Source organism: Naegleria lovaniensis (assembly GCF_003324165.1).
Source record: "Naegleria lovaniensis strain ATCC 30569 chromosome Unknown tig037, whole genome shotgun sequence".
In the NCBI taxonomy this organism is placed as follows: domain Eukaryota; phylum Heterolobosea; class Eutetramitea; order Acrasida; family Naegleriidae; genus Naegleria; species Naegleria lovaniensis.
In genome coordinates, this window is record NW_025407859.1 from 26334 (window position 1) to 41016 (window position 14683).

Consider the following 14683-nt stretch of genomic DNA (forward strand, 5'->3'; position numbering starts at 1 on the left):
ACCTTTTGAGCGATAAATAAATTTTTCTACACAGTGAAAAACGTTTGGTTATTGTTGTAAAACTATTTGAAATTCTTCAGTCATCCACAATGGAAGCTTTTCGTTTCGCCAATGCAATCAAACGCCTTGTTTTTTCAATACGTCTCACAGTTTCTTGCAACAATTTATCTTGCTCGTCCAACAATTTGAAAACGGAAGCTTGATCCAACTGCGAATACTCCTCATTGGTCAATTCTGCAGAGGACAAGTCGACCAAGGTTGAACGTTTCACTGCTGCCTCTCTCGACGTTGTTGATGCTGATGACGACGACACGGATCGTACACTATCGAGAGATGTTCTCGCATCGCCCTGCGTACCCTTATGATCATTGGCATATTCATCAATACCAGAACCAATCACACTTGCCCAAGTCTCCTCATGATCGAATTCATGAGTCTCTTGTTGATCGAATAATGAAGATGAGAGATCATTCATACTTGACCCATCCTCCATCGTATACTCCATTTGAGAATCAATTTGAGCTTTTTGCAATTCATATTGATGCAACACTTCACTATACGTTCGACCAATAATCAAAGATGGCAATGCCACAAATAACAAACCCGACACAATGGTACAACCTGCAACGAATTGTCCCAATGTACTCTTTGGTACATAATCTCCATATCCAGTTGTTGTAATGGTCACAATGGAATACCACATTCCAATCAAGACATTGGAAAATGGTGAAATTTCTGTCGTTTTACCATCTGAAGAAATGTGAACAAATTCTTTCCGTGTGTGATCATACACTCCTCGTTCACAATAATAAATCATTGTTCCTGATATAAATACAGCACTCAAAATGAAGAAAATGACAGAAAAGAGTAAATCGAGAGACTTTCTCATGGCTGTCAATAATAATTTCACCTTAATGGAATGTTTCGAAAGTGTGAATAATTTTAACAATCTCAATACTCGGAACACGCCAAGAATTTGTAAATTCATGACCATGAGAGTAATGGAATGACTTTCTCCAAGTGTAAATTTGAAAATATAATACAACACAACTTCCACATAGAAGGGCATGAAACTCAACAAGTCCACAATGTTCATGATTCGTAAAAAGAAGTCTCGAAAATCTCGCCATGTGTAAATGGTTCCAATCATTCTTAAAATGTATTCAATAGAGAAGAAGAAGGCTAAAATTCCTCTATCAAGTGTTTCAGGATGTATTTCATTCAAAATTAAAATGAATGTGTGTGAACATGAGAGTTGAGTAGATATATAAATTATTTTGAAAATGTAAAATAAATTAATGTAAATAAATTTGTTCATAATTTCAAATGGATGACATCATCATCATAAATCATGAATGATTGAACATTTCAATGAATGATCCAATCAAAAAAAACCACATCTCTCATAACTTACTCAACAATCCACCACATCAATTCATATTGATACAACGTGGCATACGATTCCAAAATCAATACAATGACTGACATGAGCACTACAATGCTCACAAATATGGTTACAATCGTTGCTAATCGTGACGATTGAGGTTGATTCATCACGAGATATAATTTATGTCTCCAAGTTCGTTCTTCTCGTTTTTTGGGAATGACACTTTTCAAAAAACGAATACTTTGACGAGACATGATGATTTTTGGTTGCATGGCAATTTCATCGATGGAGTGACGATCACGAGCGGAACGTTGATTTCCACTGTGTGTCATGTAATATTCACTTTGAAGTGAATTTACCGTATTTGGAGAAGTGTCAAAGTCATCATGAGTATGGTCATCATGAACAATAATGACCTGTTCTTGGTCATCGATACTTTTCATCATTTCCGTTCGAGAACTGTTCATACCATTCGATGACGATTCCTCTTCTTCACCATGGACAGATCTATGAGATGTTTTCAAATCTCGAAACGAAACTGCCTTTCGTTTTTCTTTTGTAGTTCCATTACCATTGCTACCATCTTCCGAAGAAGAACGTACTTTGAGAGCGGATTGCATTCGATTGGATAATGATGAAGGAGAAGATACTGTTAACAATTCATCTGAAAACTCTTCGGATTGGTCCTTGTATAAATGATTTTCATTGTTGGAAACTTGTTGGCGAGATGGATTGGATAACGATGATGAAGAGGGGGAGGAAGAGGCTTCTTCGTCGTCTTGGAGTGGTTGGTGTTTGGCACTGTTCGCTTTGGAATGCAAGCGTTTGAAGAACATTTTTTTTGGGGCGTGTTATGACATGCGACAAGAGTTGTACAATTTGAGATGTTGTGTGTGAACTTCAACAGCCCGTCTTTCTTTTTGTCAATTCAAGAATTTAGGTAAAACTCTTTCGTATCTGTTAAACAATTGCATCATCTTGATTAGAGTTTGTTTCTTCATCTTCTTTGGGACAGCAAGCTCTAAATTGTTCATGAAGTTGAAGACGAATAGGTCCATAAACTTTGGACATTTCTCTCCATGTTTGATACTTGTCTTTGGTACCTAAAAGATCGTCATAGTATTTATCACAAGCATGCCAATCCGTAATACCATTATTTTGAGCGATTTGAACTCCATAATGATACACTCTCAAGGTGTGAATGACTGTTTTTTTCGCTTTGAAAATTTCAATTTCGGGAGGATCTAATTCTAATCGATGTTCGTACATGGATTTGCAACATTTCCAGCACATGCTTGCCGATTGACTTAATGAACTTCGTAATACTGATAAATTAATAGTTCCCTGTTGTTTTGTAAATTCTTCCAGTACATTAAATTTCCTTCTCAAAATAAATTGTTGATAATCTTCAGAACTCTTCTCTAGAAACAGACCTATGAGCTCTGAAAATTGATGTTTTTTCACTTGATTCATAAATTGTTCTTTTGAATACAGACACATGTCCAATCCAAATCGTTTTTGTGTAAATTTGTAATAAATCGTATGATCTTTTTTCATCATCTCAGTAAATGGTAAATGTCCATATTGTTGTTTATATTTCGGAAGTAATAGTTGAAAGAATTCACTATTCTTATTTTCTTTCTGATTGGACAGAAAGGTGAGTTTGGACGGCGTCTTGTCCTCTTCATAATCATAAATCATCATGATATCAAAATCGGTGTCAGGTGTGATTGTATAATACGGTTGTATTTCATTTGGAGAGGATTCTACTGAGGAGATGAAATCTGATGGTTCATTACTCTTGTTCTTTGATGAATTGGCTCTCTTGGATTTTCCAGCATGATGAGAATTCTTAGTTGGAGTTTTTCCATAGAGTCTACTCCCGTAAATATAAACATTTAAAATCCGATCATTTTCTAAAAGGTGATCAAATTCTTCAATAATATCTTCCACTCCGAGTTGGCATTGTTTCATCAAGACCAGAGAAGGATGTTCATTTTGGGAGAGTGAATCTTGAGGTTGTTGTTGTTGAATCATTTTTTGAAAGTTGGAAATTGCATCTTGTGTCTTTAATTGACTTGTGGTTTCCAATACGTGCATTCTGGTGTTCCAAAGGAATGTATGTTTATTACATTTAGTCGTCTAAGGAAGTATGTACATGAAAGAAGTATCGAGCTCATCGGGTTCTTCTTCTTTGTTCGAAGAATCAACAGTAAGGAATTGTAAGAAGGGTTTTTACAACAATGCATTTACAATCTTGCATTCAATTGGAATCAACATTTGTAAATTTCACAATTTCACTTCTCACACACTTAGCACTGGTGAGTGTGACGTATTCATGGCGTTTATCATGACTGACGATAATAAAAGACATTCGATTAATTTGGAAATTCAAATCAACCATATTTCTGGCGCCAAAAACCGTTTGCCATTGGACATTCAACCATAGAAAAAACAACAATAGTTATTGGTTGGTTGGTTGTTCTTGTTGCAACAAGCCCCCATTCGGATTGACCTCTTAATCCAATAACGGCCATACAAGGTGTTGTTCACTAGTGAAAGAAGTTTCTTCTTGGTGCATCACTCGGAGAGCTGCAGCATTGAGATTTCTTGGAGTGGAAACCAGTCGTCAAAGGCTTGATGATTGATTCAATTCAAGGATTCTCATCACTTGAACAACAAATCAAAGCCCGAGTCTCTGAAAATCTCCACAAACTCGTATCCAACGAAGAAAAGCTTGGAATTTTGATTGCCCTCTCTCTTCTGCAACGTTGTTTTGCCTAAATTTATTCTTGTTGTTCTCTCGTATCTCCCCAATCTCATCACTGCATCGGGCCAACATCATCATACAAGACACACACAGAACTAACACAGATTTAAAAAAAGACTTTAAACCGACGTTTGATTCTTGGGACAAATTCATCGTTAGACCTTTCTTGCAAGACAACAACAGCGACAACACACTCCTCTTGCATACAATTAAGAGAGCGAGCAGCATGAAGAGATTGTTCATTACGACATTCTTTCCTTATTGCTCGAATAACAACAATGTTGCAAAGGCTCCTCATAGTACTGCTTTGTCTCCAACCACGGAGGAAGAGCCCATCAACTTGGAGCTGATATCAAGAACACTGTCGAGTAGAGGTTTGACCGATAATGACCTTCTTAAAGCAGTGCATAATGGAAGGAATACTCTTCAACAACTCGCATCAAGTCTTGGTATTTCTGTATCGCATTTGCAAGAGTATCACAAGCATTTGGTGAATAGGTTGAAATGTGTGGATGACAATGGCAACAGGAGGGCACCTTCAAAACCAACTCCCATCCGTGTCACACAGGCGAACCACCACCATCATAATGCTCATTCTGAAAACAACAAGCATTCTCATCACAGTGTAAATAACGACCACTACCAGAATCATCATCATTCTTCATACCACCATCACCACTCAAGTCATGCACTTCAATCCAGTACTCATTCCTTGTCATCTTCCTTGTCATCATTTGTGAAAGAAAATTATTTCAGTGAAGATGTTCACACTGAAACAAGTGCAGAGGTCTCAAGTAGCATCCATATCTCGACTGTTAGTAACACAAATACTTCAGCACTTTCAGAATCCCATCACAGTCCATTCTCTTCCTCTCTCAAATCAGGAGGTATAAGCTCTTCCATTGACTATAACTTTTTTGATGATGACTCGTACACTTCTCGTTCTGCCAGAGCTTCAAATGAGTATCAACGCCTTCCTTCTACCAACCGATATCACAATGATGACGAACTTGATCATGCTTTTGAGGGAGTTGTCCAAAATGCCATCAATGACGCATCGTCCAATGCTGCAACCCTGCCTCCTCTCGATTTTTCATCTCCAGAAGAGAAGGCAAAAGAAGAATTGCAAAACATTATTGGTATCATTCAAAATCAGAATAAGGCATTCCCAAAGTCAGCTCTGGTGGCAGCATTTAAAAAACTCAACGACGAAGGCCGATTACCAAGTACACCTTTCAATGTGACGAGCCCACTTCGTCCTCTCACTCCCACCTCGCCTGCAGTTCAAGTTATTGGGAAGCCGAGTAGCACCACAGCCACCGTCACAATTACAGACATTGATTCAGATTGTACTCCAACTCTGGTGTCGTCAGTCATACTTGATGATTCAATCCTACTCAGACCATCAAGCAGTACCAGCAACTGCTCTAATTCCACCACTTCCCCGTTCATGTAAATTATGAGAGTCTCATTATTTCTGTATCGTATTATAACAACCTCACTCTGTGTAAATACTGTCACAACCACCCTCAACATTTCTGAGCACTACCTCTAATGTATTATTGTATAGTATTACGGCTAACTTTCTCTCACTTTTTTCCCCTTAAAGTCATAAAATTAAGTTTTTTTGACAATTATTCATTACTGTTGCAGTTCAATAGATTATGCTTCAAATACAATCAAAAAAATTTATTACGAGGCCTGTTTATACACTTCCAAGATCCGGATCCAATTGGGTTAACTCTGCAAGTAGAATCACAACCTAGATGTTCCTCTCTTGGTGTCGTAGGAAGCAGCGCTTCTATCAAGGTTCCTGGGGTCGAAATCCTTATCAATCACAGATCATTACAAACGTGAGGGGGACTTTTAAGAAGTGGAGCTAAACCGTCACAAAGAATCTGAATCTGAAAATTCAACATGCTACGAAAATGCATGAACCGTTCATGCAATACCAAAATATGGAATGACTGGAGGAATGTTATCTTCTCGATACCTGGATTTATTTTGTATCTTGCCAAGGGACTGTTTATGTATGATTACGACAGCAAGACAGCTCCTCTGTAGTTCGATCATGCACAAAAAGCAGCGGTATTGCATTTGTTCTTCAGTAGCAAGATTTTCTTCTCGAAAGTCCAGACAAGAAAAAAGAAGAACCATGATGCCAAAGGAGAATCAAACGAATTGTTTCCGTATATCATTTTGACAATAGTTGCCATCATGTCAATGTTGTACAGAAGAAACTGGCTTCTACCTGTGTTATTAGCAATAGGATCTGTTCTTTGGAGTGGCGTATTTTGTGATATTGGCAGTCAATTTATGACAAGCTCATTGAGTGTAGAGAGTATTCCAACAGGATCTACCATGAAATACAACAAGCTTAGTACCACCGACAATTTCACATGTTCTCTATCAAAATGGCTCCTCTGATGCTTCACCAACCAATCAAGTGAGAAAGATCAATGTATGGACCGAATGGATCATCATGACATCATTCTATTATTGTTGTGGCTTAATTAATTTACAGTGGATGTGTTGTGAATGTGGTCATCATCCGAGATGAAATGATCGAACGAGAATGGGTGACCGACGAACAGTTTATCAACAGTTATTACAGCTTAACCAACGTTTTAGTTTAGGATTTTACTTTGGTGCCATAATTGAAGGTAATTTTCCTGAATGCTGCTGTGGAGGTTCAGACTTCAGAGAATGTTCAGAAGAGAGCTAAATTAGCCATTAATACCGACCAAACAGTCTTAACGAAATTTAGTCCATAGTGTGTAATTCCTCTTTCATACCCCCAGATCTGACTTCAGTTCTTGGATTTCATTGGCATGGTTTTGTTGCAAGTCCTCCATAGTACTAATCTGGATCTCACACTCTGTCTTTACACCCCTGAAGTTCTCAGCACACTCTTGGTTGTTAGTCCTGATCACATCCTCACACTCTTTCTTCATACTCCTGATCTTCTCTTCACACTCTTGCTCAATAGCACTAATCTTGATCTCACACTCTTTCTTTATACTCCTGATCTTCTCTTCACACTCTTGCTCAACAGCACTAATCTGGATCTCATACTCTTTCTTATTATTAGTGATCTTCTCATCCATCTCCTTTTTCATCTGTTCCAGATGGAAACGAAAACAATCATCAGCCTTCTCAGAAATGCCCTGAACATCAACTACTTTCGTTTCAAAAAGCTCCTTTTGGTACATCAATGCTAATTCGTTACACTCCTTATCACAACCAGGAACCTTTCTTCTTTTCTTGTCTATATCAGTAATGAGAGTAGTTTCCACAACCACTCTTTTTCCTCGTGTTTTCTCCTGCTGTGTTAGAATTTCTTTCACAGTGAAGCGGTTGTCGGTTTCGCAGAATATCTCATGGTGGAAGTTATTTTTTATAAACCATCCAAAAGGTGTGGAAGGTTGCAAAGCAGGTTCCGTTGAGGATCTGGAAATGGACATTTTTTTAAGGGTGAAGTAAAGAATTTTTTCCTTAGTAACGGTTATTTGGGTTGGCGGTAAGTTTACAAGTAGTGCTTACACTACACTCATGAATACTGAGGTTCGGAGTGAGTAATTAAAGTCTCTCTCCGATGAACACACATCAAAAAATTTATTGAGGTGTTTGTACACCGATTCCAACTAAGAACAAGGTCCTTAGTCTTCAATCTTGTCAGAATAGTAGTATTTGTGGGATTCTAACTAGGGGCCGAAGGCCCTTTTTCGTCTAAGTAATATTGTTTGTGGCATCTGCCAACGAAGAGGGCTAACAGTACTTGGATTTCAGGCCATTTCCTTTCAATAGCTGGGACGTGCCTTATCGCATCACTATCTGGAGGTAGGAAACCGGAGTGATGGACGTAGAAAATGGGACGACGTGGATTAAACCACGAATTCGAGTCAATGATTGTACATGGTTGGGAAATCAAAGAAGAGATCTTCATTTCACAGAAGTATCTCGCAGGGTCAAGCTTCGGACATTCATGTATGTAGTGGTGGAGATTGGACTCGACTTCACAGTCAGGGCAATAGGAGCCTGTGAAGTGTCTTAAATGAGAGTCGGTAATATTTCTCCAGACTGCATACTTGTAATTGGGTGAGATTTTCGCTTTCAAGAATCTAATATTGAGGGATTTTCGATGAACATGATCAATGAGGTTGGGATTGTCATCTAATTTTGTTGTCTTTTTCTTGTTGTGAAAGGTCCGTGTCATTTCTCTTTGATTGAAAATGATGATACCTGTCTTGGTAAGGAGTCGTTGTTTGCCAAAGAGTGGTCTGATGTCGAAAATTGTGGGTTGTGAGAGATTTTGTCAGGCTAAAGCGTCCACCTTGATATTCTCAGGGTCCTTATGTCCCTTTACTTTCTTTAGAGAAATTTGAAGACTTCTAGCTCTAATTATTTTCTGAAATTCTCGATAGAAGAGGTGGAATCGTCCTTGACAGTTCTTTTTCAAAGCTTGGATTGCAACTTGACTGTCTGTATGGATGGTTGCTTTGGAGCGGTTCGGTAGAAGATGAATAGAAGTAAGGATGGATGCGAGTTCAGCACTGTTGTGTGAATATCCATCATGAAATCTGAGTGAGGGTGAATGTAATCTCCATCCCTATTCGTTTCATACTGGTTCTTTGTCCTTAAACGTTAGGTTGAATCTTGACCTCTAATGGTGTACTTTCTTCCACAAAGGCTTTTGCACAATGTTCCCGCCCTCAACAACCAATGCAACTACAAGGTGAGCCTTAACAAAAAATGACAGAAAAACCTTTAAAGAACGCAGCACCTATTCAAAACCATATAAAACAAAAAAACACAACTATGATCTTAAACGAAATACTTGATCCCGAGAGTATTCAGTTTGAGGTTAGCGAACACGAAAATCAAGGCTCACACATCTTGTCCCGGGGAAACGAAAGCCTTTCGGAGCAAGAAAAACATGCGAAAAAGATGAGAGAACTGGAGTTGCAGCAGAAGTATCTAGAAATGAAATATCATCAAAACGAAGAGCAAAGAAGGCAAATAGCACATCAAAACGAAGAGCAAAGAAAGCAAAACGAAGAGCAAAGAAAGAAAGAAAGGCATGAAAAAGAGATGGCACAGGTAAGAGTAGTTGTTTTTTAGAGTTTTATTTAGTTGGCCAGGATATTACTTGCACTGAAATATTATCGTTTATGTGGGGTCTAGTATGGCCAAGTACATCTGCCAAAATCAGTCTACGTCGCTCTTCACGGGAGTTACATGTTGATAAGTGCGATATTGTTCTTCCTCAACTTAAAAAGGTTCAATGAACCAGACCAGAGATGGAAGCAGTTTTTTGATGACGGTCAAAATATCCTCTTGTCCATCTTCTTTTTCGGATTTTATCACTGGGGCAACATATGTTACTCCTTCCAATAATGGTAAATAAATTGTAAATAGTTGAGTTACAAAGATGTTGTGCTCTCTCTATTGCCCGTTTTTGACAACCAATAATTGCATGAAACACCTTACTTAAAATCACCCATCAAAAAGGTATGTTATTAAATCAAGCATCATTCTCGAATGAATACTCTCGAAGATTGTCGTCGTTTGGGAGTTGTCATGTCGTTCATCACAAGGCAGGAAGCGGCATGATTATCAAAATCCATATCAACACAACGGTAATTTGTGGGTCACATGGGGAGCTAACTGGAATGGGCAACTCACTATATTAAGGAATCGCAAAGTCAAATACCAATTCCTCCTTATAACGATGTTCCAGAGGTCATGGATTTTCATTGTGAATGAACAATTATTTCATGGGACTTTGACTTAAACTATGGCTTGATTGAGGCAGTGGCCAACTGGAATTCAAATCACATCATTCGATGATGTGAGAAACCGGATGATGTTGTTCGGGATTTTAGTGGTTTTCGAGTAGATGCAGCAAAAACATTGTTCACCAGATTTATATCAACCTTTATGTAAGTGTTGTTGGACGCGTCTACACTCGAGTGCATTGAGCTGAGTCTATTATTTTGGCCATGAGATGAATGGCAAGGACTGCCAACGAGTAATTGGATTTGAGACTCCCTATGAAAAGTCAAGCAGCGCATCCACAAGATGTAACAAAATACCAGGTTGATTGCATTGTCACCATTTGGTATTATTCACTTCTTGATTCAGGACAAGAAGAATAATGTATGTACACTATTTTGAATCAAAAATCCAATCAAAAAAATGAACGAAAATAAAAAGAGAAAACTTGAATCACAGGACGAACGATCACAAATACCCAAGCATCAACATGAACCCATAGACCATGATCATCACTACGGAATATTTATTAACAATTGTTTACTTTCAATGGATGTCGTTGAAACTCACATTTTGAGTTATTTGAAGGATGTAGATTTATTACAAGTGGCTTGTACTTGTCAATGTTGGAGATTTGCAGTCGGATTACAAGCTCCCAAGAGAGATTTATTTTTATTTGATGAAATTCTAAGTGAGAATGAAATGAAATATGGATTGAGTCTTCTTTGGAAATCCATCACCTTGATTGCGTGTCGATATGAAAAATTATTATCAACCTTTCATTGTGGTATCACATCATTGACAATCATTGGAGGTCAAACCAATCGATCATTCGTTCAACAATTGTGTACTGGAAAGTTTGAAGCATTGCAACAGTTGGCATTGATCATTTGTGGATACTCGTCGCAACAAGTAGAATGGCTGTGTGAAATGAATGAATGTTTTCCAAAATTGAAATATTTTGATTTTACAGAGCAAAGACCAATAGTCTCTACAGACCCGAAATTATTTCGATTACTCAACAAGCTTTCACATGTTGAACATTTTAACATGAACCACAAGTACAAATCAGTCCATAAATACACAGATGCCATAGAAAGACGGAATACACAATTGACCTATTTGGCAAAAAATTTATCCAAAGGTACAGGTCATGACCTTCGAACAGTGGCATTGATATTTTATGACGGAGCAGATTACTTGAAAAAAGATTATGAAAAGGCCTTCAAATATTATTCTATGGCTGCCAATAGTGGTGATCACAAATCACTCGAATACGTTGGATACATGTATGAGACTGGAAAGGGTGTTCAAAAAGACAACACACGAGCGTTTGAATGTTATTCAAGTGGAGCCAAAACCTTGAACCGTCCAAATCTTCATCTACGAGTGGCCAAAATGTATGAACATGGTGTTGGCACACCGAGAGACTTGAAAAAAGCTGTTGAACATTATGAATTATGTTCTCACACTTGCTCGGATGCAGCCGAGTTCATAGGACGGGTCTATGAATTTGGACTTGAAGAAATTGGTATTTCCATCGATGAAACCGTAGCATTGGAGTTTTACAAAAGAGCAAGTAGTTTCAATGCAGAAATTCAATTCAAAATTGGACACATGTATGAAATGGGAAAAGGTACACCAATGAATCTCTTCTCTGCTGCATATTATTATCAGAAAAGTGCAAATTTGGGAAATATTGAAGCTGATTATGCATTGGGACGACTTGCATTGCATCATGGACAAACGCCAGCCCAAACTGGTCTGGAACACTTGAAGAAAGCAGCTCTCAACAATCACGTGATGGCTCTGTACGAACTCGGAACTGTCTATGAACAAGGTTTATTAGATGTGAAAGCAGCTGACCCCGAGCAAGCATTACAATATTTTGAAATGGCTGCCTCAAAAGAGAATGTCCTTGCACAATGTAAATTAGGTTTCATCTATGACATGGGTACGTGTGGAGTTGAGAAAAGCGCTGAAAAAGCCATTCAATGGTATTCCAAAGCTGCTCACCATGGAGACATGAAAAATTTAGGACTTGTGTATCTGTATGGAAGAGGTGTGCCAGTGGATTTGGAACGAGCCATGAACTATTTGAAATTATCAGCAGAAAAAGGAAATGCAGATGCAGCATTTACGATGGGAACACTCTATGTGAAAGGAAACTCGAATGTTGAAAACAATCCACAGAAAGCTCTTCAACATTTCACACACGCCATTTCTCTCAATCCCAATCACACCGTATCGATGTATGAAATTGGAAAATTGTATGAGAGACGTCTTCTCGTTACGGAAGAGCAACCTGAATCAACGTTGGATTTCACAGCACTCGATTGGTATTTACGTGCATGTTCGAGTAGTAACGACGAATTCTTGGAAGCTTGTTATAAGGTTGTGAAAATTGCTGGACGACTTAAATATTTACAAGATGCCTATTCCAAGTTGAATGAATTAATGAAAAAAAGAGGAGATCAATCATCATCGTCGTCACCTCTTGCATTGTATTTATTGGGAAAAATTCATGAAAAGGGACATCTTGTAGGAGTGGATCATTCACAAGCGTTTAATTATTATGAAAAAGCAGCCAAGCTAGGATTTGAAATGGCTCGAAAACGTTTGGAAAATATGGAACTTGTCATGTAAGAAGAAATATTAATAATTGTACTAATAATTTCTGTTTTAAATAATTTTGTAAAACTGTAAATAAAAAAAATGAAACCTCAAAGTTCTGCTTCCTCCCAGTTTCGTCGTGGGTTGAAATTTCTCTCATCGGAAGCAATGGTTGTTGCATCTCCACCGCCCTTCTTCTCATCAGCTTCATTTCATCAAGAAACAAATCCATGTTGGAAAGTTATTCATTCCGAATTATATAAATTACAGAATATGGTAGCCTCGTGTTTGGGACCTTGCGGTCAATACAAATTAATTGTAGATCCTAATCAGAATCAACTCATAACAAAAAACGGAAATCAATTGTTGGAATTTATGAAAATTAATAACCCCGTTATGAAATATTTAGTTTCCTTATTCCGCAATGCTTGTAGTGAATACATGGATGGAACAATATCATGCATCATCTTGTCCTATGAATTGTTGGATTTGATCATGAATGAATATTTTTCGAAATTTCATAATGTTCATCAATTGTGCTCGGATCTGTACAGTTTTGGAGAATACATGTTAAATAATACTCGTATCTTTGATATTCATACTAATGATCGAGTGCACAGAGAATTGTGCATTCCTATCATCATCTCTCTACATCAAAAAAATCAAATGGAATTATTGCCAAGTATTTTCAAAAGCTTAATCGCTAATCAAATATATAACAACGCTATTGTGAGCAATCTAGTATTAAATTGGCTCAGTTTGGCATCTCGAAATTTTACTCAATTTGAAACACTTTCAGAATATAATTTGAGAATTATGAAACACATTGGAAAATTAGAAGAGAGTCGGTTATTGAGCAATACCATCATTTTAGAGAACTTGTTTAATTTAAACGTTTCGTTTAAGACCAAGCCAAATTTATCAATGGTGAGCAAGTTTTGTATTATGAGCTTAGCTTGTTGGGAAGATAGCTTGCCGTCTCAAATCGCTCATGACATGAATACATACATTTCCAAGTTGGATTGTCACATACTGTTATTGGTTGTACAAAGTAATAACAACAGAAAATCGACACCTATCGATCTATCTCATTATCCTCATTTGCGAAGATTTATTCAAATGCTCAATCAGAAAAATATTCTAGTATTTCAATACAATATTGACGATATTTCATCCAGCAATTTGAACACGCAGTCGAATCAAGGAGACCATACGTCACTCACTCTTCTGTATCATTTGATCGATTTGGCAGACTTGAGTGGAATTGTTACAAATCTACAAGATGAAGAGTTTAACACGAACTATTCCTGTGGTTCAAATATTCGTCATGTGAAAATGAATTTTAAAAGAGGAGGCCAACATTGTGATTTAATTATTGAATTCAATGATTCTCAGGAATCTACTGTAGAGCTCAATGATTCTAATTTACATAACAACAACAATATCTCGTATTTTACCATGATTGTCAAGTCTTTAAACCACGAATTGTTAGATCAATTAGAATATCAGATTCACAAGTGTGTGAAGCATTTAATTTCAATCATCAAAAATCAACCACCTCATTCGTCATCATCCACAAGTATTGAACTTTTAACATGTGTCATTGGAGGAGGATGTTTTGAAACACAATTTTCAAAATTCTTACAACAATATCGTCAAGATTTGGAAAATTCAAATGGGAATGTTGAAAGCAATGATGAATGGTTAAACAAATGTTACGAACCTTCCGAAACGTTAAAGTTATTTTCTCAAGCATTATTAAGAATACCCAAACAGTTACTGTATAATATGATTATTTCATCTCAACAACAGAATCAAGGGCATGACACCTTTGCACAACAGCATATTCACATGCTCATGCAAGATTTGATGACTGCTGGATCCATGAAGTATATTCAAATTCCTGGCAATCATTCAACACCTATCAAGGAAATTCCCAAAACATTTTTGAACATGTTTCGTGAGAGTTCTCAAGATACTCCTGTCGACATATGCGAAGAGGAAAAGGAACAATTTAGTTCAAACATCCCTCTCGAATCATGGGATGTGAAAAGACACATTGTCCTCTCTGCAATTAATGTTGTAGTGAATATTTTACGACTCGATAGCATCATCTTGGACTGATATATTTATCAATG

The 14683-nt window shown here is 37.4% G+C and overlaps 6 protein-coding genes across 6 annotated transcripts; 3 read left to right on the forward strand and 3 right to left on the reverse strand.

Moving 5' to 3' along the window:
• Positions 1-76: 76 nt before the first annotated feature.
• Positions 77-2223, reverse strand: C9374_009033 (uncharacterized protein; the record flags this gene model as incomplete). The annotated part of the gene is made up of 2 exons (XM_044699176.1): positions 77-1193; positions 1415-2223. The coding sequence occupies 2 exons, from the start codon at positions 2221-2223 to the stop codon at positions 77-79; spliced, it is 1926 nt and encodes a 641-aa protein (XP_044544779.1).
• Positions 2224-2347: 124 nt separating this feature from the next.
• Positions 2348-3424, reverse strand: C9374_009034 (uncharacterized protein; the record flags this gene model as incomplete). Its single annotated transcript, XM_044699177.1, has 1 exon — positions 2348-3424. The coding sequence occupies one exon, from the start codon at positions 3422-3424 to the stop codon at positions 2348-2350; it is 1077 nt and encodes a 358-aa protein (XP_044544780.1).
• Positions 3425-4383: 959 nt separating this feature from the next.
• Positions 4384-5613, forward strand: C9374_009035 (uncharacterized protein; the record flags this gene model as incomplete). The annotated part of the gene is made up of 1 exon (XM_044699178.1): positions 4384-5613. The coding sequence occupies one exon, from the start codon at positions 4384-4386 to the stop codon at positions 5611-5613; it is 1230 nt and encodes a 409-aa protein (XP_044544781.1).
• A 1333-nt stretch (positions 5614-6946) lies between these two features.
• On the reverse strand, positions 6947-7621 carry C9374_009036 (uncharacterized protein; the record flags this gene model as incomplete). The annotated part of the gene is made up of 1 exon (XM_044699179.1): positions 6947-7621. One exon carries the CDS (start codon positions 7619-7621, stop codon positions 6947-6949), a length of 675 nt encoding a protein of 224 aa, XP_044544782.1.
• A 2734-nt stretch (positions 7622-10355) lies between these two features.
• C9374_009037 (uncharacterized protein) lies at positions 10356-12578 on the forward strand (the record flags this gene model as incomplete). Its single annotated transcript, XM_044699180.1, has 1 exon — positions 10356-12578. The coding sequence occupies one exon, from the start codon at positions 10356-10358 to the stop codon at positions 12576-12578; it is 2223 nt and encodes a 740-aa protein (XP_044544783.1).
• A 69-nt stretch (positions 12579-12647) lies between these two features.
• Positions 12648-14669, forward strand: C9374_009038 (uncharacterized protein; the record flags this gene model as incomplete). Its single annotated transcript, XM_044699181.1, has 1 exon — positions 12648-14669. One exon carries the CDS (start codon positions 12648-12650, stop codon positions 14667-14669), a length of 2022 nt encoding a protein of 673 aa, XP_044544784.1.
• Positions 14670-14683: the final 14 nt, after the last annotated feature.